This window comes from Moschus berezovskii, chromosome 3, assembly GCF_049115385.1.
Source record: "Moschus berezovskii isolate FMDL1 chromosome 3, NW_MosBer_1.0, whole genome shotgun sequence".
Classification (NCBI taxonomy): Eukaryota; Metazoa; Chordata; class Mammalia; order Artiodactyla; family Moschidae; genus Moschus; species Moschus berezovskii.
Window position 1 is genome coordinate 113,993,606 of NC_142462.1, and position 23,579 is coordinate 114,017,184.

The following is a 23,579-nucleotide window of genomic DNA, read 5'->3' on the forward strand; positions in this document are numbered from 1 at the left end:
ATTTTTATAATCAATATTTTTCAGCTATTACGATAAAGGATAAACTAACGGAATGATCTACATTCACAGCCAGACATACTCATCATATAGTTAAGAGTTACTTCAAAATGAAAACAAAGTATTTTAGAGTAAACACACAGTCTGTAAAGGTTTATACTTACAGATCCCAAACTGTAAAGTAATGGGAAAATACTGCCTCTTAACTATTTTCCAGACCACAGAACAATTCCAATTTGACAGTGTTTTTCTCTACCGTCACTTCTTACCTTAATCAACACTGCATTTCACTGCCCAGTCACTATTTCTAAAACAATATTTAATACTATTCTCTGCTGCCTCTTCATATAGCAAAAGCCTTTTCCTCTGTGCTAATCTTTGATTACATCTTTGACTGTTTTTCCTTTTCTTTACATTTCACACTTTTGATACGACAAGGATGTGGCTGCTCTCTTCTGGAAGGTAAACCTATAAATAATATGCTGTTAAATTTTTGTCATATGTATCTATCATAGGTCAGGCCTTGTTTCAGGCATTAGAGATAAAACAAGGAGCACAACATTAAACCCCTGCTCTCATATAGCTTGTATTCTAGTGGAGATGACAGACAATAAACAAATATATCATATGGAGTTGGGTGTTAACAACAAAAACGGGAGTGGGGTATAGGGTGACAGAGTCGGGTAGGAATGTGTTAGTTATATAAGGTGATCATTTGAAGGGTTCCTTGAAAAGGCAACATTGGAACAGAGACATAAGGGAGAAGCTCTATGAATACTTGGTGGCGGGAGTACTTATCCTAAAAAGAAAATAACAAGTACAAAGGCCCTGAGCAAAGAGCATACTTGGCCTGCTGAAGAAGCAGCAAAGAGACTGGTGGGGTAGAAGCAGAACAAGATTTGTTTCTCTTTCAATGTTTACCATTGTGGCCACGGTTTACTCTTTGCAAGATTTTAATATAAGTTTTCAGATCTGAACAGATTCAGAGTCAGAGGTGAGCTGTTATAGTCTACTGGAAAAGTAGGAATGCTCCTGAATAAAGTAATAAGTTGCTACAATAAGGACTTGGGCTGAATACAGACTTATAAACAATCTAAATTACAAATATACTGCCTAGTTTTCTGACAGAGAGGGTAGGACAGTGGGAAGATTTAAGAGCTAGATCAGGTTTTGAGTCCTGGTTCTATGCTTATTTGCTATAAATGACCCTGAGTCAGAGTTTTAGGTATTAATACATGTATACTCTTTTACTGTTTTATTCTAATTTTATAATGCAAAAGTGGTATAGTGGTTATGGGGAAAGAATAATGGTTGGGAGCCAAAAATTTTAGAGTTAAACATCTTTGCTGCTGCTTATTAAATGTGAAGTCTAGACAAGTCATTTAGAAGCCCCAGTTTCTTTATCTGTAAACATAAAATATCTACTTCATAACATTATAAAAATTAAATGACATAATGACTATGTATGTAAAAATCATCTGTATACTATAAAATTTTAAACTGACTTAATATACATGCATATTTTTAAACTACATATGGAACCTTCAAAATTGTATTTAACTCACTTAAATTTTTTCATCTAAGTGCTTTCAAAATATATTTAATTTTACCTTTTGATTTATTTACTGTTTACTTGCACTTTATGCAAAATCTATCCTTGGTAGTCAGTTTCTTACTTTGGCCTATGATAAATTTTATAAAGTAATTTTTTAATCTTTTAAATTACAAAGTAAAATTCAATGAATTAGTCAACTTGAAATCCTCAAAAAGGATCAAAATGCAGACTTTCACTTTTACTTTATTTTTACTGTGTTTTACACAGATGATTATTTTGCAATAGAAACTAGGGGCACATGGAGAAAATAACTTGAGAGGATAATTAACAATCATTGTTTATACTTCAATAACTGTTAATGACTTTTCAGTGGATTTATTTTTGTGGGGGCAGGGGGGGACTATTTTTATCTTTTGATCCCTCACTGCTTAGCTAAATTATATTATACTAAACATAAATTCACAGTCACATATATATTATCAAATATTTGATATATGTTTTGAAGACTGTACTAGAGACAGACTATTCTATTTCTTAATATCATATAGCTGCTGCTGCTAAGTCACTTCAGTCATGTCCGACTGTGTGACCCCACAGACGGCAGCCCACCAGGCTCCCCGTCCCTGGGATTTTCCAGGCAAGAACACTGGAGTGGGTTGCCATTTCCTTCTCCAATGCATGAAAGTGAAAAGTGAAAGTGAAGTTGCTCAGTCATGTCCGACTCTTAGCGAGCCCAAGGACTGCAGCCTACCAGGCTCCTCTGCCCATGGGATTTTCCAAGCAAGAGTACTGGAGTGGGTTGCCATTGCCTTCTCCGATAGCTAGCCATTAGTTAAAAGTGTCTATATGGCGCTGGAGAGTAACTGGGAATTTAAGTCAAAAGAATAATAGCTGAAACCTTTTAAAACATCCTCAGTGGTCTTCAAAAGTAATTTACATGAGATTTAACAGAATGGAACTTACTCCATGCCCTGTGCAGTCTGCCGTGCAATATCTATAAGTTTGATCATCTCAAATTTGGTCTCAATGATGTGGAGATGATGATATAAACTGGAGCCCTCACACCACTGGGTAACAATAGCCAGTTGTGGCTTTGTTGAATAACCCATGAAGAGGAGGATATTCACATGTCGCGTTTTCCTGTAAAAAGAAATATAACAGGAAATAGTAAATGGTGATACACTTTAGCAAATGTTAAAAAAAAAAAAAAAAAAGAAAAAACAAGGGCCAAAGCAGTCTACCTGTCAATAAGATGCTGTCAGAAAAAGGTATTTTTTAGCAAGGCAGCATAAGGATAAATTTAGATGAGACTTTAGGAGTTATCTAGTCTAACATCCTAACTTTTTCATAAATGTCTTTTTTAGTGTACCTCATAGATAGGCAACTAGATACTGTTTAAATACCTTTAATTATGGGATGTTCATCCCCGAGACTGTAGCCTGTTCCCACTACTCTTTTTTTCTTTTTCTTTTTTTTGGCCGCATCATGCAGCATGTGGAATTCATGTTCCACAACCGGGGAGTCTGAAGTTCCTTCACCAGGGATGGAACCTGTGCCCCTGCAGTGGAAGTGTGGAATCATAGCCACTGGGTACCAGAGAAGTTCCCTCTTCTTTTCTTTCTCCCCTTTAAAGTAGTTCTAGTATTAGTACAATTTTAGGCTAAGAAAAAAAACATTTTCCTGGAACTTTCACCACTGGCTTCCCTGTTCTACTCTCTAGAATAAAACAGAGCAAGTTTATACCCTTTTGAACATAATAGCCTCCTATGGACCTATAGTCTCAGTTCTGTTGACAATTTTCTCCCTAAGTTATAGTTCCAGAATCCTCCGTATCTAAGTTCTCCTTGCCTGGACATACTCTAGTGTGCTCATTTCCTTCAAGTTCCAGGTTTGATACAATCTCTAAGTGTGTTCTGATAATCTTAGAATTTTGAGAGCAGTGTTCCCATAAGAAGAATTACCACTTTTCATGATCAGAACACTGTTTCCATTAATTCACTCTAGGATTAATATTTTTACCAGCTGTACTATATAATATTGCATACCACTTAAAAGAAAACAGTCAAAGACAAAATATACTCAGAAAGACTTTGTTTTGTCCATTTTGAGTAAATCTGTGAAGCTAATAGCAGCTGTCATGGAAAACACAATTTGATCAAGGTAACTTCTCTGGAAAACATGATTCATACAGCTTACCTGAGTACTCCTACTTCATTTTTAAAGGCCTGTAACTGCTGAGGTGTGGGTGCTGTCACATTCAACATTTTCACTGCCACATCACCTAAAAGGTAATTGCCATTCCAAATGTCATTCCAATCTTTAAAATTTAAAAATATAAAAATCCCTAGGGTATTTTCACAAATTACCACAGCATTAAAACCATACCATTACAAAATTGGAAATAAATTATACCTTAACTACCTAAACAGCAATAATTTTCTAAGGATAAAAACTAAAATGACACTCCTATACTAGTATTTTAAAATACCAATCCCTGTCCCCACTCCCTCAAAAATATCAGCCTATCTCATTTTTCCCTTGGAAATTTAGTTTAACCAATTAAATACCCATGATATTTTCCTAGCTATTTAGCAAAACTAAATTAGATGCATTCACTAACTGAATGTTAAAACTGCAGATGACAGGCCCAATGGAACTTTGAGGAAATAGAAAACTGCAAACTTCTTTACCAGAGTATTTAACACTTCCTTCAAATCCATGAATCACTTATTGCTTTTACTTAGAAAAATTATTAAAAAAAAACTTTATATGAAACAGGTAGAATTCTTACACATTGCCAAAAGGTGTATAAATTGGTACAACTACTTGAAACACTGCTGTTAATATCTATTACTGGCCCCACAAGTCTTTCCTAGGTATACACCAACCACCATGGACACATATGTTCACTAAATGACAGGCGCTAAGAATATTCATAGCAGCAGCGTTTATAAAAGCCCCAAACTGGAAACTATTCAAATGCTGGTCACACAGTAAATAGTCATGCCTATAGTCACACAATGAACACTATATAGAGAATGAATAACCTACAACTACATACAATAATATAGATGAATCCTATAAACAATATTGTGTAAAAAGGGCCAGACACAAAGGAGTACATACTGTATTATTATGTCTGTTCAGGTAAGGATAGTGGCTACTCTTGGGGGTGGGGAACATGAAGAGGATTTCTAGAGTTCTGGGAATGCTCTGTTTATTGACCAGATGTGCTAACTTTGCAAAATTTTAGCTACCTGTACATTAAAGTGCACTTATTTGCATGTATGAGTGAGTGAAGTCGCTCAGTTGTGTCCGACTCTTTGCGACCCATGGACAGTAGCCCACCAGGCTCCTCCGTCCATGGGATTCTCCAGGCAATAGTACTAGAGTGAATTGCCATTTCTATATTTCAGTATAATTAAACTAACTGATTTTTCCTGATTATCAAGGGCTTATAGCAAAAAACTAACAAACTTAAAAAATTAAACATTTTAAAAGCATAAGGAATAAAATAAAAATTTCCCATAATCATGTCATTCAAAAATGATCACTGTTAACCTACTCCTGTATGCCCTGTGTGTATACTCAGTCACTTCAGTCGTGTCTGACTCTTTGCGACCCTATGGAATATAGTCCGCCAGGCTCCTCTGTCCTTGAGATTCTCAAAGCAAGAATACCAGAGTGGGTTGCCATGCCCTCCTCCAGGGGATCCTCCTGACCCAGAGATCGAACCCATGTCTCTTGTATCTTTAGCATTGGCAGGGTGGATTCTTTATCACTAGTGCCTCATGGGAAGACCTGTTGTATTCCTTACTAGGCTCTTAAAAGTACACAGTATGAATATTTATAAATACGTATGAAAAAGACAGGGGCTTCCCTGGTGGCTCAGCAGTAAAGAATCTGCCTGCAATGCAGGGGACCTAGATTTGGCCCCTGAGTTGGGAAAAGGAAATGGCAACCCACTCCAGTATTTTTGACTGGAGAATCCCATGGACAGAAGAGCCTGGTGGGCTACAGTCTATGGGATTGCCAAGAGTCATACACGACTGAGTGACTAACACACACACACATAAAACAGACAACATAAAAAAGATATATACTAAAATATTGATGGTCACTTAGAAAATTATGATATATATATACGTAGCATCACAGAATGGGATATTATACATGCTGCTTTTAAAATATACCACAGAAACTTTTCCATATCAATAAATATAGATCTACCATACCATTTTACTGACTATATAATTATACCTGGATGTTATCAGTGTAATCCAATCTTCTTTTAATGGGCATTTTAAGTTATTTCCATTTTTCATTAATATTAAATCTCCAATGAATATACTTACACATCTGTTTGTTTCTGTTCTACAAATAAAATTATTGGCTCCATATACATATTGCTAAACTGCCCTCCAGAAAATTCATAGCAATTTACTTTCCCACCAGCAGCATTACAATCACAACTCTAAATCAGTTAAAATAATTTTTTGTCCATCTGATTATTTTTTCAAAGAAAGATAAGTCACTTGAGAGGCAATGATGATTTCTATTTTTTAAATTTTTAATTCTTTCACAAGTAGTGAGACTGAACTTTTTTTTATATGTTTACTGGTCATTTCTTCCTTTGGTTAAGTTCTCTTTTTGTATGTTTACTTGTGGTTTATAATACAAATAAAATTACCAGCAGAAAGACTTATTAAAAAAAAATCCTGGTGACTAGCTCGTCTGGAGGATCATCATCTTTAAAAATTATTATTGAAGTATAATGAGAGGGCTTCTGGTTGCTGTGAATCCAATTTTTATTTCCCATAATTTTTGTTAAAAACCTCTGGGGAACTCTTGCATCTGATCAAAACAGCCTAATGATACAAACAGTGAATACTCCTTTTGATATTTTATTTTTAACAAAAGCTGTGACAAGACCACTGTATGACATACATACCATGCCACTTGCCCTTGTAGACTGTCCCAAATGACCCAGATCCAATTCTTTGTCCCACTGTGATCTGTCCATCAGGAATCTCCCAATCGTCACTTGAATCCCGTCTACCAAGCGTTTTCTTGATAAAAATAAGGCAAAAGTCAAGCCATAGCAAACAAAAAAGGAAAACTTTATGTTTGACACTAAGTACATTCCTCTATTTCTGAAAGGGACATAAGAAGAGAATAAGAACTTTGGGGAGAAACAAAACAAAACTATACTCTAGAGGAATAATAGGAAGATGATTACAGTACACAACTTAAGTTTAAGAACTAAGTCAATATTAGGATGGAAATAATTCAGTAAAAATAAAAATTATTTATTGGTTATGAGCAGAAATGTCATATTAAATTTTAGTATTAAAATCAATAAAATAAAGCAACTTAAAAAAAAATCATTTGGAAGACTACTAGGGGCAAGATAAGCATGACACATTTGTGACTAGCTTTGGCTCCAAAGGCCAAAAATTTGAGTTAAGGTACTAGGCAACTGTTGATAACCTAATTATTTTCTCCCAGTCAGTACTAAATTACTTCATACATCTTATATGATCCAATCTCTCTCAAAAATTTTATCAACACATACGAAACTGTGGTATGACAGAGAATCCACTTAGACAATACATACTAGTGCATTACTGCTAATGTGATTAGTTTTTAATACACATTTAAGTTACAGCATAAAGTTAATTTTTCAATAGGAAAAAATGTCCTTTGGTAGATATTTGAATTTCAGACCAACTCTTTAAAACATATATGCCTAATGCTTCCTAAAATACCAGCTTACTTAACTCTTTCCATAGTTCAGAAACAGAATACTATTCTAACTCTTCCCAAACTGCCTTTTACTCAATTAGAGTTGAGAGCAAAAATCAACATTGTGGGAAAATGCTTTAAGCAAAAAACTATCAGCTCTTAATGATTTCTAAGAATAAAACATTTCAGAGGAAAAAAGATATCATATATCCTCACCATTCGATTCCTGTCTTCTGAGGATGAAGAGGACTTTCTTTCTCGCTGAGGTCCTGGAGATTTCTGCAATGCTTTCACATTAGAGAGTGAGCCAGGTAATGAGGCAGGGGGTGTGGCAGATAAACCTGTGGTTGATCCTAAGTTAGTGGAAGGAAAAATTTATCTATTAAAGGAGGATCAAGTACGTTAGCTTACAGGGGGCAGAGGGTGCAGGGAGATTTAGACTTATTTTTAAAAAATGCAGTGCATGTTTTAATATTGACCACTAGGAAAGGACAGGCAAAAAGAGGGCCTCATTTGGTGATTAATTATAAATTTAAAAACTATAGTTTCTTTTAGTTCTAAATTTTCACATTTTGGTCAATTAATAACCTTTAAAATATATGATTATAGATATATACTTTGCTTACTGCTGCAGAGTCTGAAGAAAAACAATTTTAAATATATCCCAATTTTTCTTTAATCAAAAAAATCCAAAAAGCAAAATCAACTTAAAAGGAAATGTAAAAAAAAAACTTTAATTATGTGACACTAACAGCCAATCAATAATAATAATAAAAAAGATAGAAATGCTCCAAATGGAAACATTTTCTAATAATGGCCTTAATACTGACATTATCTAACTCTTTCATATTAGCCACTAAAATTTTAAAAAATCCTACACTACATACTATATACTATTTGAGAGAGATACTGGTCACTGTCATTGGTTTCTGGAGCCTTATTTTGCTAAACAAAGATTAATTTTACCTGCACAACAAAGTTAATACCAACAAAGCCAAGTAGGTTTCTCAAGACTTTCTGAAAAATCTCTGCCTATAAAATGAGAACAAGATAAGTGCAATGGCATCTCAGCCAAGTTACTACAAATGGAAATATTTTATCAGCAAAATGAGTCCAAGGACTACACTCTTTGAAAATGGACTCAGCTGGCAGGGTTGCATACCTTTCTGATAGATACTTTTCCTTCCAAGTGCTAACTGAGCAAAAATCCCAATTCATGTACAGAAAGCACCTGGTTCAGAGGGGTTTAGGGTAATGACTCCTGGTCGGGCCTGAGGATGGCTAAGCAAGACTGAGATGTCAGTTAATAATTGCACAAACAGAACAAAAAGACTTCCATTTTTAAAAAAAAGTAGGTAACTATTCTCAAGTTAAAAAGTCACTCTCTCTCAAAGGACAAGGATCAAAATACTAATGGCAACATTTAAAATGTTAAAACTGTGTAGAAATTTCATCATTACTATACCACATATGTCATCATGTGGAATTTCCATGATTTCACGTGCAATTTTCTAAAAGAAAATGACACCTGGAATATCTATTAACTACAGTTATTAACCATTAACTACAATCCATATTCTTCCTTCCACTGATAATACTTCAACATCATAAAGCCTTAACTGTTTACCCAGGCTTCACAATTCTGATCTACTCAGTGCTGTACTGCATCACTTACTTTAATTACACTACTCGGTTCTCTCTAACTTCCAGCCCATTCCACGGATTCTCTGAGAAAGTTGGGCAGAAAGAGCAAAAATCTGAAAACCATCATTCATTCAGAATAAGTAACAGACACTAGCAAAAAACAGTAAATATAATTCTTTAAAAATATTTACAGCAAGACACTTGTCTAAATTTTGAATTAAATTTTTAAGAATTAGTTTAAACACTAATTAAAGAATGGTGAGATAAAATGGATGGGTGAAATTATACTGCTAAACTTCCCCCTCATATGAGAGCATAACTGAAAGTTATCAATCTTAATTTTCTAAAGTATGCTAAAATACCTCAAATATACTACAGATCTTCTTTAAGTTTCTTAGTTTTGATATAAAATATACATGGCTTATGCTTTAAAACAAAAAGAACACATATTACAAAAAGACAAAGCCAAAAGTCTAGTAAGAACTCATAATAGGGATTTCCATTTTTTAAAAACCAAAAAAAATTGATATTAGCAACCATCAAGGTTATTGCCTAAATGGATTAAAGTAAAAAGAAATTCAGTTTGAAGAAAACCCTCCCCACATTATTTACTGCCACCCCCTGAGTTTAAGAAATTATCAAGACCAAAAAGTAGTATTAACAAAAAACAAGATGGAAATTTCAGCCCTCGCTTTTAAACATTTATGACAGACAGCATACAGAAAGCTTGTGGAAGTGAGTATGTGTGAGAAGCACATTCAGAGCATTCCAGCCAGGCCAAGCAGAAATTTAGTACTGAAAACTCTCACACTTACAAACACACTGTGAGGGTGAGACACAAACAGTATCTGTTGCTTATATTTAATTTGCTTTGGGTGAAAACAAGAAAGAAGAGCCCAACTACCTCTGAACACTGGGCCAGGCTCAAAATCAAACACTATTTCACTGGGGACAGAATGTAGGAGGGGACTGGGAGTCCGGGATTGGTATTTCCGAAGACAGCGCATCAGCTGGTTCAAAGGGGCTGTTAGAAGAGAAAGAGAGGGGCAGGCAGACACAGGAAGACAGACACAGAAGAAATGAAAGAAGTCATGGGGAATAAATAAGATGAGTTGAAGCCTGCTTCACAAAATAATTCTGGATGTTTAAAAAACTGCTTATTTTCATAAAATTCCAGTCATTCTTTTAAAAGTGATTCATATAAAGGATAAATGCTGTTTGATTTTTGGTACTAAGCAGGCAACTTTTATGACTAAGTTAACTCTGCGATGCTAACATGATGGCAACATTTAAATGCTGGATGTACTGGTCAAAACTGTCAAAAGCCACAGCTATTAAGACATACAAAAGTCAAACTGGCAGCAACATTAATTGGTGGGTTCATGGAATAACAAACAAGGAAAAAAAAAAAAAACTTTTGTAACTATGTACTCCATACAGTAAATATTAAGTCCTGAGTACATAACACAGGTTTATTATTTTGGTAGGTCCACAAGTATATAGAAACATAGCAAAAGATGGTTCATGCAACATTTGACATAAAGTATCTTTGCATCTGGGTTTAGATATTCTGAATATAAAGCAGGGTCACAGTGAAGAGACCGACTCTAAACAAAGTATGTGGGCATTGCAGGGCTTTGTTATTAAACAAATGACAGTTGAAGAGGGAAGCATAAAGGACCACCTGGAAGAAAACGTCAAGACTGTTGCAAACACCATCTCTTACAAAAATCTTATGGAAGCAACTCTTATTTTAAAAAGTATTTTCTAAAGTAATGTTTTGCTATGACCCCAATATTCACCGAGTGCCAGAGTAAACAGCTGATAAAAATTCTTTAAGAAATCTCAATTAGATTTCTCATTTGCTTATTTTATTTACTGGACTAGTAAGAGGGGAACTAGGCTTCTCTATTAGGGGTCCACGCTACAAAATGTCCTATAAAATCTTCCAGGTCCTTCTGGAAAGCTGAAGGGAAGTAGTTGACAGTGTCTATCAAACTGACAAGCTGTAGCAGGTAATCCTAGGGATTCTCCCCAAGAATGATTTAAGGAAGTCAAGTTTTAACTGATTGTTCAGTTCAGTTCAATTAGCTCAGTCCTTAAGTATTAGTGGAGATATTTAGGAATAAAGTGGGTAAAATAATTTGATAAAAACATTTAAAAAATTGTAGATGTCACATTTAAGACTCCCCTTTTATGTCCTTTCTTTTTCTCTGTTTCTGGAGTTAAAATTTAAAATCAGTTAAAATTTTATTAGAGATAAATGATAATTACTAAAGAAAAGCAAATAATTTTTTATTTTTCTCTACATATTTTTCTCTGTGTCTGTGTTTCATGAAAGAAGCAAATATAAAGGAGACAAGCAGCAAAGCAATTGCATTCTTCCCCATTTTTTTTTTTTTAATTGAAATCACTACTTACCTCCATCACTACGAAACCCTTGGTCTCTAATCAAGTCCTACAAATAGATAATAATGTATATTTAATCAAAGCATATGATAAAAAAGCAACATTTTATTTTCCACTAAGCATTAACAGAAAGGTGAATTCAAAATAATACCTGCCTTATAAATTACTTCACAAAACAGAAAGAATATGGAATTAACTAATGAACATGATAAAATAAAAACTTTGAAACACTTGCCAACCTAACCCTAGATTGAAGGGATCAATCAAATGTTGAAATCCATTTCAGGTCAAGTTATGAAGTATGAATCATGAAACATGTTTATAATTAAAAAAGGATACAAAATTAAGTGTACCCTGATACAATCATAAAAATATATATGTTTAAGGACACACTAGAAGGGAAATATTTTTTTAGTTGTCTTTATTATTAAAATACAGCTTTTTACAACAGACAATGTGAGGCAGGGCAGCGGGGGAGGAGTCTACTGGCAATGCAGTGCAATTTGGACCAATTTGGACCTTGACAGGCAGAACTTAGTTTACCCAGTATAACTGGTAAGGGAGACTGACTGAACTGACCCAAATGTCTCTAAATATGCTCAAAGGCTTGTAAGCTAAAACAAGAGAACATTCTTTACAGATGCATTTCTGCCATGTTCAATGTACTATAAAAAACCTTTAACATTTTATACAGAATAATCAACTAATACTCATATCTGCAAATAAGGTGCTAAATGTTAGCGGCTGTATGACTACCAATAAATATAAAATCACAGTGGTCTCACTAACTTTGAGTTCTTGAGAGCTTATCATCTAAGAAAGATATACAAACATAGAAATTACATAAAAATAAGAGCTTAAGAAAACAATAAAAAAAGGTGCCAAAGTTGCTTAATGGCCAAATAAACGGTATATGTAAAAAGATTCTTGGTGCAACATAAGTTCAAAGGATAAAGAAATAACTATAGAACTTGGTCACTGATGAAGCATTTGAAGAAGTTAATCTAAGAGCTAGAGTTTGAGTGGTAGATAGGAATGCAGAAAAGCAGAGGTGGAATTCCCTGGTGGTCCAGGACTCTGAGCTTTCACTGCTGAGAGCTGGGGTTTAAGCCCTCATCAGGGAAGTACGATCTCATAAGCTGAGCAGTGCTGTCAAAAAAAAGAACAGCCTTCTGGACAACCTACTGCTAATAACCACCATAAGCCTGTATTTTCCAATCTTAAATATGTTCTTAAAGCTCTCTGACAATCTTTTTCTATGTGATCTAGGTTAAACAGGACCTTCCAGTATTCTGATAATGGCTATTTCAAACTTTCCCCCAATTTCCTATGGCTCCTTTCCTAATTATTGCTCTTCCCCTTTTTAGCAGGATAGAGAAAACAGAAGCTGTCAAAGAACATTCTGTCCTGTCTCTGTATCTACAAACATCTGCATAATAATATTAGCTATAATTTCGAAATTCTTCTTTTGTGCCAAGAATAATAATCACTACAAGGGGTAGATACTGTTAGCCCCAAGGTTAAGTCATCTTCCCATGGTCATTCTGCTTCTAAAGAGCTGCAGACCTAGTTATGCTCACCTTTAACTCCTCATAGCCCCTGAGAAATATCACTTACAAGTTCAAGGAATTTTTATTTACTACCTTAATTATTCCTTCTCTTGTTCTTTTGAACCTCTTTCTTTACTTGCTTCTTCCCCTTAAGATACAAGTATGCTCAAGACTCTCACGTGACTGCTTCAGTCTATGGCTTTCATCATTTCTTTGTAGCCAAGCTTCTTAACTCTGGCACTGAATCCCACATCTTCACCAGCTTTTGCTCTCCTCCACTAGACCTCTAAAACAGCTCTCAATGACATCAAAATGACACTGTAATTGCCCAGTTCAATAGTTGTATTGAATATATTCAATAGTTATATGTCATTTGAGTCTCAATGGCAACTGCCATCAACTAATTCAGCATTCCTAAGTCCCCATTTCTCCCTTTGGCTTCTTCAACACTACTTTCTCTTATTTGTTTGAAGCTAAATTTAGGAAGAGGAGCCTATAATGGAGACAGAGAAAGACAGTCTCTGCCTGTATCTCAAATGTTAATGATCACTGGGGTTGCATTTCTACCCTCTTTTCAATTTACATAATCTTAGAGTAACAACATGTACATCCGTGACTTTAACACAAATAGGCTAATTATTTCTAAATGTGTGTCTCTACTCAAGGTCGTTATTTCAATTGCTACTGGACTTCTAAACCAGTAAAAATCCACAGACATCTTCAAGTCAGTATGTCCAAAATAAAAGTTAGCATTTTCATTTCTACAAACCCTGTTCTTCCCTAGGCATTTCTATCTTAATGAATCAAATAAATACTATGTATTCACCTAAGGCAGAGAATTCTAGGCATTGTCTTTTTTTTATCTCTTATCTCCCACTTCTCTCCTCTACTACTAGATAGAACAGCGATTGACTATAAGAAGAATGGCTAGGTTTTACTCCATTTCAATCATTTATCACCTGTGTGATCTGGAATAAGTTTCTTGACATCTCTAAATCTAATTTTCTTAACAGTAAAAGAAGGAAAATAATAGTACTTAACTCACAAGTGGAGAAGGCAATGGCACCCCACTCCAGTACTCTTGCCTGGACAATCCCATGGGCGGAGGAGCCTGGTGGGCTGCAGTCCATGGGGTCGCTAAGAGTCAGACACGACTGAGCGACTCCACTTTCACTTTTCACTTTCATGCATTGGAGAAGGAAATGGCAACCCACTCCAGTGTTCTTGCCTGGAGAATCCCAGGGACGGGGGAGCCTGCTGGGCTGCCGTCTATGGAGTCGCACAGAGTCGGACACGACTGAAGTGACTTAGCAGCAGCAGCACAAGTGTTTATGAGGATGGAATAAGAAGATTTATGTACTTGGTAAAGGACCTAGCATGTGGTAAGCATGCCATTTACAGTATCAATCTTAACAATCGTGTCTATCAAATCTCTCACGAATTCAAAAGATTTTTCTAAAGTAAAGAGCTGACCACTGTCTTTCCCACTCAGTTCACTGGACCCTTTACTATCAATGACTACAGAGACCTCAGAAAAACACACGTCATCTTCCCTACAATATCAAGTATTAATTACATCCCACATAAATGTACTTCCATACTTCTGCACATACCATTTCCTTAGCAAATGCTCTTCCTTCTTAAAAGCCCTAGCACTAGGTACTTAATAAATTCCTACTTCTTCATATTCATCGTTCATCTTCTACAATCTGGTTTAAATGTTGTCTCTTCTCTGCTGAACTTGACTGTCTTTAATCAGGTAGAGTTCATCCCCTTCTATAAACTATCACTGTGTATTTCTGTGTTTATTTATATGTCTGATTCATCCATTAGACTGTGACCTCCCTGAGGGCAAAGACTGTGTGCGAATTCACCTTAATTCCCCATTCTGACACAGTGCCTGTCCCACAGTAAACATTAAATCTGGTTTACTGGAATAATAAATGATAAATAATGACTGAAACGGAATGAAACGACTCAAACTGAATGAAATGTAAAAGGCTTATATTTTATAACCAATGGGAAGTAAACCAAAGTTTTACAACAAAGGAACAGATGGTGACTGAAGTCTTACAATAAATAATAAAACAGAATAAAACCCTATTCTGACAGTAGCAATAAAGAATGTAAATGGACAGAGAAATCAATGGCAGGAAATTTATATAGCAGATTAATGTCATAAGTAGTTCAGGTGAAGAAATATGGACCCAAATGGTGGTAGAAAAAACAAATTTGAGATATATATCAAAAGGAAAGGTGACATCTTATGACTATTTGCTTATGGGGAAGATGAAAAAGCAAGATATAAGCATGACACTCCAAACATTCAAGCCCAAGAGAACAGGAGAATCTTAGTAACACTAAGATATGAAGAGAAATAGTCTAAAAGAATGTTAGTTTTGAAAGTAATTACAAAGTTTACAACTGTGAACATACTGACAACAGATCTATGCTAGAAATAAGATCTGATTTAATATTTCACACAATCTCCTTATTCATTTATTTCCCTCTCCTACTTTTTTCCCCCTTTGTATGTGGGTCTAGCCAGATGGAAGAAGACCTTCTTAGTTGAGAAAAATTGGTATTAAGAAAAGGCTACTTTAAATAAACCCAACAAAAACAGAAAAAAAAATTCATAGCAAAAAGTAGGAAGAAAGTCTGACTTGGGAATGTATCTTGAAAAATGAAATTAAGATTGATAAAAAGTTTATTTTCATTTACTTCAACAAAAATATTGTTATAATGTCAACAATATGCTAATTCTTAGAATTAATACAGAGAGAATCAAGGTTTTGTTGGTCTTAATATCAAACTTATAACATCAACTGAAACTCTCAATTTAATGTTCATCTTTCACATCACAATCAATCACTTCTATAAAAATTTAAAGGACTTCATCAGTTTCCCCAATGCCTCCATCAATCCTTTGATATTTAATTCATTTTCTTTTAAAAAGCCTGTTCTTTTGTCATCCTTTAGACACTCTCTTTTACTGTTAACTGGACTAATTTAATTCTGCTGTATCCTTATTTCCCAATGACTTTTCACTGTCTTCAATAAATCCTTAAAATCTTTTTGTTGACTAGCAATCAGCCTGCTTTATTTTTTCACCACAATGTTGGATAGTGATGAAAAAGGGCCAGAATGCAAGCTAGTATTAAATGGGGAGGGAGGGATATGTGGGTGGAGACTTATTAGGGGAGTCTGTTAATTAGTGAATATTTTCCTGTTAGGATAATTTTGGCTCCTTTACTCAACCTTATGAGGACTCACAGAAAGAATGCCTGTATAATGAGAACATTAGGCTCATTAGAGAACAACAGGCTGTCCTCTAGCATACACATGACCCCTCAGTAACTTCAGTATCCTGCATATCTGGGTAAACAGTTTCAGATTTCTTTTTAAGTGTGATTACTTCCTAATGCAAACAAATTTGGTTGCTTTTCTGTTTTGTTGCTTATTACATTCAAAGATTAAGGATAACCCACATTTTTTATTCTAAAGTACAAATTATGGGAGCAATGATCCTGACCCCATCACAGTTCAGATGTCAAGGGCTCTTTATTCTCTTCAGGAATTTGGTTATCAGGATGATACAGTTGAATGAACCAGTCCTTTTGGAGTGATCCTGTGTATGTCATCTTTTTTTCTCAACTCTTCCTTCCCTTTTGTCTATATCTGGGACGGGCAAAATACAATGGGCTGGCTACCTGTTTTACTGAAGTTTATCGGAATAAAGCCTCACCTGTTTGTTTAAAATGTATTTATTATCTATGGTTGTTTTCACACTAGTGACAGAGTTCAACAGTTGTCTTTAGAGCTCACAAGATCCACAAGCCTAAAATATTTATCATCTGGCCCTTTAAGAGTCTGCTGACCCTTGGTCTATATTATGGGAAATAGACCTCTGATTTGTCTTCTAAGCCTTTTATTAATGCAAATGTTTTTTGATGACCTCTTAAGTTAGGTCATCACCTAATAGTTCCTATTTTAGGGAACTATATTGGGAATGGTTTTTGCTGTCCAGAAGTTAAGGTTAAATTGAAGAAGTGACACAAAGGTTCATAATTAACTTCCAGTGTGTAACATAAACTAGAAAAGGAAAAAATTCAAGAGTGATCATCCAGAAGTAGCTGAAATAATTGATTTGTATAGAGATGGAGAATACAATGGTATACTCAAGAAAGTAAAGAAGGTAAATGATAGCTTTGCACAAGAAGTACATAAAGTAATGATTAGTCCTTAAGGGTTATTTAACTCAAAGCTGAACTTTTAGAAATTTAGGTAAAGATTTCACATTGAAATATGCAAGGATATTCTTATTTTTTCTATACTTTCAAATGGGTCAAGTGGATTGATTATCTGTTAAATAAATGAAGGTAAGACTTTTACAGAGGTGTCATAAGGAAAAAAACCAATGAGAATAACTCTATACTTTGGTACCAGTTAAATATTTTATGCCATCAGAGAAAATGACAAGGCTTTTCTGATCTATAATTCATGAAAAGTCTATCACTTATATTAACTGTGATAAATGAAAGATGGCACTTATTTCTGACATATAGTATAAATCTATATTATAAATACATACAGAAAGATTAAAATTAACTCAATATATTGAGAGGGAGTGGGAGAGAGGGGAGAGAGAGAGACAAAGACAGACACTAACTTCGAGAGAAAGAGAAAACTTAATTTACAGAACAGCTGACAGAACCAGAATCCCCAATCCGTGGTCCAAAAAAACATCATAAAAATAAACACACTTGAATTTTCTAGATTTGAATACTGCTGGATACTTACATCAATATTGACGGGTTCTATTGTGTTTATATGCACATTTGGAGCTGATGAGGACCGGTCTCGTTGTCCAAACTGATTTCGATGATCTTCATCTGCTGGTCGGAAAGGCTGTGGAATTGGAATGGATTTTGAAGGAGATGGACTGGTGAGAATTGGGGGCCTGGAAAAGTTAAGTGATTGGAAGATAAGATTTAGAGCAACTTTCTAGAGATAATAACATAGAAAAATGAATTATATAAAGATTTTTGTTTTCATATTCTCAAATAAAACCTTAAAATAAAGGCAATGGCAATGACGGCTTTTAAAAGAATTAATTTAAAAAATATATGCTTATAACTAACACCAACAAAGCTACTTTGCTCAAGCAGACCCTCCATGAAGTATCAATGATAAGAACACTGATTTTATTCAGAAAACTCCAGAGAAATCTTCAAATGGCTAGAAATTACCTGTGGTTAAACAGCTGAAGAAACTCTTGTTCTTGAACATTATACAAAAATGTTCTAAGTACACATTGACAGAATAATGTCTGCTAATTGTTTCTACCTTTGCCATTTCTTGATAGTTGAAGTTACTAAGATGAAATTTTTACGGGAAGTATTAGGAAATCATCAATCTTTTAAAAGCACACGTGTATTTCAGGTGTCTACTGCTTTATACAAGATGTATCTATTGTTTTATACAAGAGGTAAATTAAAATCTTGAACAAAAATGGCAAAAATAATTTCCAAATTCAAAAGATGATTCTCAGAGTGTCATTCTCTCATAGTTTCAAATGTTTACCATGCCCAATAATTGATACAAGACACACAGAAGAATAATATATTAAACCTTAAAGCAAGTTTTGTAAAATTTCCTCTTTGATGAAACTGTGACAGACTGACCCATTTTGGTAGTGTAGATAAATAACAAAGTCTATGATCTGTTGCTGCTGCTGCTGCTGCTAAGTCACTTCAGTCGTGTCCGACTCTGTGTGACCCCATAGACGGAAGCCCACCAGGCTCCCCCTTCCCTGGGATTCTCCAGGCAAGAACACTGGAGTGGGTTGCCATTTCCTTCTCCATTGTGTGAAAGTGAAAAGTGAAAGTGAAGTCGCTCAGTTGTGTCCGACCCCCAGCGACCCCACGGACTGCAGCCTACCAGGCTCCTCCATCCATGGGATTTTCTAGGCAAGAGTACTGGAGTGGCTTGCCATTGCCTTCTCCGCTATGATCTGTTACTGCCCCCAAAATGAAGCTAGCATTCACAGAGCACATTAAAGTTTTGAGAACAGATTGTAAACACCCAGGAGAAGTCTATGCTCCTCAGAAAGAATATCCAAGGGAGCTGAGAAGTGAGTACCACTTGATTGATGAGGTGTGACTCAGTGAGCTCCGTCAGGACCAATGAATGATTCAATGCTAACAGCTTCTCTTCAGAGATTGGTTATTGTTGCACCCCATCTTAAGCAAACTCTGTAACTAATCAGCAGTATCAAGTGGCTAATAAGACAGCCAGAAAAACAGCTGAGGGAATAAAAAGACATTTTTAAGAGGAGAGAGGGTTTAAAGAGGAATGAGAAGAAAATACAGTTTTGGACCAGATGAAGGTCGGAAGAGCCAAAAAAGCCAAGTTGTGACAAAAAGCTTCTAAATAAAATACATTACTAGAATCTTAAACATACCAGCTTATGAGTTTTACTTCTTTGAAGCACCCTTTTAAAAGGGTAGGGAAAGAAATTTTAACTTTAACTGTTCATATTAACTAAATGAATCCACACAGGATTGAAATAAAAATAATTGCTCTACTGGTCCTTTTTATTATGATTAATTCATTAATTTTTAGTTTGTGACAAAGCTGTCTCTGCTTTTGCTTTAGACAGCCAATGTCAGCCTTTGGCAAGGGACTTTGGAAGCTGGTAAAGAGAATTTTAAAATGACAGTATTAGCTTTTAGAAAGTTTTGAAACATGCACTGACTTTCTAAATACTTAGAGGCTAATTTAAAGTCTCAAGGCAGTAACATACTTTATGTCAGAACTTAAAAGTAGAAAAAGCCTGAACTAACTACAACTGTAAAGGGCGGTTTAATTAATATAATTGATCTGGTGTAGTGACAGCAAGTCATTCTTGAAACTTAATAATAAATGAAGACTATGACAGCAACATGTAGCACTTAAGTCAGAAATAAGTATGCAAAGGACACTGGTCTTTACGTAGGAAAAACAAAAATCTGAATTAAATCTGATAAATGTTATTATCACATCTAGAGAAAATGGATAAACGAGAAAATGAAGATATGTTGTTTCTGTACTTCTCTTCTCCCCCCACCCGCTGGTCCCACCATCACTACTGTGCTTTTATCTCCTGGGCTCATTCAGATTCTGGAATTCTATATGGTCCAGTTCAAATCCTACTTTCTTGATTAAATGTTCACTACTCCCTCTCACTATTCTCTTTTGTAAACATTGCAATATTTATCACATAGTTTAAAATAATATATCATAAATTATAGATTATAATTATATATTAGCTTAAAACTGTTGGCCATTATCTCCTGTGTTAATGCTTTTTTCTAAATGGAAATCATATACTTCTGTATGTGATATTAAAAATAAAGCAAGCACAAGGCAGGGACTCTAAATTATTTGTTGCTTGATTTTTTCCAGGTATGGTCCTACAACAGTCTATGTCAGTTTTAACCCTCTGTATCTGTACCAAATGGATGGCAGTTGTGATGAGTTACCTAAAAAAAAAAAGTCCTTAATTTAATGACCCAAATGTTGGAAATGTTTCTAAGCAACTAAAAGTTAAAAAAAAAAAAATCAGCTCAAGTAGCATGTCACTGAACAGCAAGAATCAAATCATACCCAATAGAATCGGAGGGGGGTGCAGAAGGGGATGAGCCACATGGAAGGGTAGTCTCTGCTAAGGAGGCCTCCTCCTGTGTTATTGGGTGGTGTTCAAAGAACTTGGAGACAAACAGCAAACTGTGAGGCAAAAACAAAAACAAAACAAAACAAACCTAACTTGTGCAAAACCCAGAAGCTTCATACACCAGAATACATTAAAGAATTAACAAAAATATCTGAGCTCACTGCTAAATTCAATTAGCTGTATTTCTGTCTGATAGCTTAGGGTAAAAAATTATACTCTACTTTCAAAGATAAGCTCAGAATCTAAAACTAATTGTTCTATATAGCAAATTTCTACATAGTAGAGAGGAAAAACTATGCTCTATGGTTAAGGAATTAGAAGAAAATGTATCTACTGCTAAAAGGTTACATTATTATCATGTACTTTAAACTACTGAGTGGAACTCTCCCTAATTCCAGTGATCAAAAAATAAGACCTTAATAGCAGTAATGACAATACACACAAAAAGATTAAAATTAACTCAATATATTGAAAGAGGGAGTGGGAGAGAGGGGAGAGAGAGAGACACAGACAGACACTAACTTCGAGAGAGAGAGAAAACTTAATTTACAAAAGAGCTGACAGAACCAGATTCCCTAGTCTATGGTCCAAAAATATAACAGTTAATTTAATTTAAACACTCAAAAAACATCTAAAAGTGATAGCTATGGGGAAGGGATCTTATATTAATCAAAAAAGAATATGAAACATAAATGAAATGTATAGCAAACCAGAATAACAATCTGAAAGAGAAGTACTGGTTACACTACTGTCTAGCCAAACCTCAAAAAATTCCCTGTAACAACTCCTCTGTAAAGAAAACTTCCACAGACTCTAAGACATACTAGTTTCACATTAAGAAAAGTTAAATGTAAAGTGGCAGAAAAGAAAAATTTTTTGATTACTTACTCTAGTTGGTCATAATTAACACACATCAGTGGAACCTCTGTACTACAACGCTGGTGAAATTTATAACCACATGTTTGACAGCGGAACCCCTGGAAAAGCAGCTTTCGACAGAAGTCACAAAATGCTAAGGTGAAAAAAGTTTTCCGTACCTGCAAAGTAAAACATCATGGAGGATTCTGTAAGAATCTTTTTAGAAATTAACTTATTTACTCTTTTGTTTAAAATAACAAATTTCTACTATGTTTGTGTTAGTCGCTCAGTTGTGTCCGACTCTTTGCGACCCCATGGACCATAGACTGCCAGGCTCCTCTGTCCATGGGATTCTCCAGACAATAATTCTGGAGTGGGTAGTCATTCTCTTCTCCAGGTGATTTTCCCAACCCAGGGATCGAACCCGAGTCTATTGCATTGCAGGTGGATTCTTTACCGTCTGAGCCATCAGGAAAGCCCAAGTTCCAAGAGGAACCAAAAAACCCACAAAAACCAAAAACACTTCCGAGGAGAGGAAAGAGGGGGAAAGGCTGTCATGTTACAGATGATCTAATTTCCAGTGGAACTGGCAATTAGTAAATGATGTCTAAAACTGATACAGAAGTTGTGACCTAAAGTTATTATTCAGTAATGTGAAAAGAATCATTACTGCTGTTGCTGCTGCTGCTGCTAAGTCACTTCAGTCGTACCCGACTCTGTGTGACCCCATAGACGGAAGCCCACCAGGAAAGAATCACTAGAAGAGCTTAAAACAGAAACCATTAAAAGTTAAGAATGTAATTATGTTGAATTGGTTCATAGAGCTTTTCAGGTCTACTGTATCCTTCTACTTTTCTATCTATTCAATTGATTTTTGAGAGTTTGATATTGAAACTCCAACCAAAAATCTTAATTTATCTACTTAAGAAATAATTGTAATATATAGTGGAACTATATAACTATATATGTAACCTTGTTCTGTATTTTCCAAGTCTCCTATGTATTTTTCCAAATTTAAAAATGAAAGAAGAAATAAAAGGAAAAGAATGATTTCCTCTATAGAGTGGCATCAGAGGCTAATAAGGGTTTGGGCAACCCCTTTGCACTATTTTAAAAACTATATACATTTGATTAAAATGTAATATACTTTGATTAAAATGTTAAAAAAATTACAAAAGAAAAAAAGTTTATAATTAAAATTATATGAAAATCAGATTAACCCTACCTAAACTTGTTAACTTAGGACAAAGGACAGGAACATCGCCTAAAAGATGGTTAAGAACTACGTTTAACAAATTATCAGTTTGTTGAGTTCAGTTCAGTTCAGTCGCTCAGTCGTGTCTGACTCTCTGCGACCCCATGAATCACAGCACGCCAGGCCTCCCTGTCCATCACCAACTCCCGGAGTTCACTCAAACTCATGTCCACAGAGTCGGTGATGCCATGCAGCCATCTCATTCTCGGTCGTCCCCTTCTCCTCCCGCTCCCAACCTTTCCTAGCATCAGTTTGTTATAGGATCAGAACACCTCAAGGTATCTGTGAACATTCCTTTATGTGATGCTTACAGGGCAACATGTAGGAACTCCATGTCAGAAGGCAAACACATGTCACATAAACAGAACTGTGCTAGGGAGGTTCTATCCTGGTAATGGACAAAACCAGAAATTGTTTACAACTGTTTGGATTGTGTATGTAATAAGCAGCAAACATAAGAAGGATAAGTAAATGACAAATGTTAACAACGGCTATTTGAGAGTGATGAGAGCGTGCTGCTGCTGCTAAGTCACTTCAGTTGTGTCCGACTCTGTGCGACCCCACAGACGTCAGCCCACCAGGCTCCTCTGCCCCTGGGATTCTCCAGGCAAGAACACTGGAGTGGGTTGCCATTTCCTTCTCCAATGTGTGAAAGTGAAAAGTGAAAGTGAAGTCGATCAGTCATGTCCGACTCTTAGCGACCCCATGGACTGCAGCCTACCAGGCTCCTCCGTCCATGGGATTTTCCAGGCAAGAGTACCGGAGTGGGGTGCCATTGCCTTCTCCAATGAGAGCATTCAGACAACATTAATCACACACAATAATAACAAAAATACATTGTGATCCAGGATA

General features: G+C 35.4%; 1 protein-coding gene across 5 annotated transcripts in view; it reads right to left on the bottom strand.

The window, feature by feature from the left end:
* Positions 1-23,579, bottom strand: part of BRAF (B-Raf proto-oncogene, serine/threonine kinase) — a 148,169-nt gene that overhangs the window by 39,216 nt on the left and 85,374 nt on the right. For 3 of the 5 annotated variants that reach the window (XM_088834695.1, XM_055421379.2, XM_055421377.2), the window contains 9 exons: positions 21,503-21,651; positions 20,548-20,667; positions 17,701-17,860; positions 11,363-11,399; positions 9,846-9,965; positions 7,514-7,650; positions 6,504-6,621; positions 3,749-3,833; positions 2,516-2,692 (listed from right to left, as the gene is read on the bottom strand). In XM_088834695.1, coding sequence (XP_088690821.1) covers positions 2,516-2,692; positions 3,749-3,833; positions 6,504-6,621; positions 7,514-7,650; positions 9,846-9,965; positions 11,363-11,399; positions 17,701-17,860; positions 20,548-20,667; positions 21,503-21,651 — 1,103 coding nt within the window. The remainder of the gene's footprint in view (positions 1-2,515; positions 2,693-3,748; positions 3,834-6,503; positions 6,622-7,513; positions 7,651-9,845; positions 9,966-11,362; positions 11,400-17,700; positions 17,861-20,547; positions 20,668-21,502; positions 21,652-23,579) is intronic. The other 2 variants (XM_055421381.2, XM_055421380.2) reach the window with 1 other exon arrangement.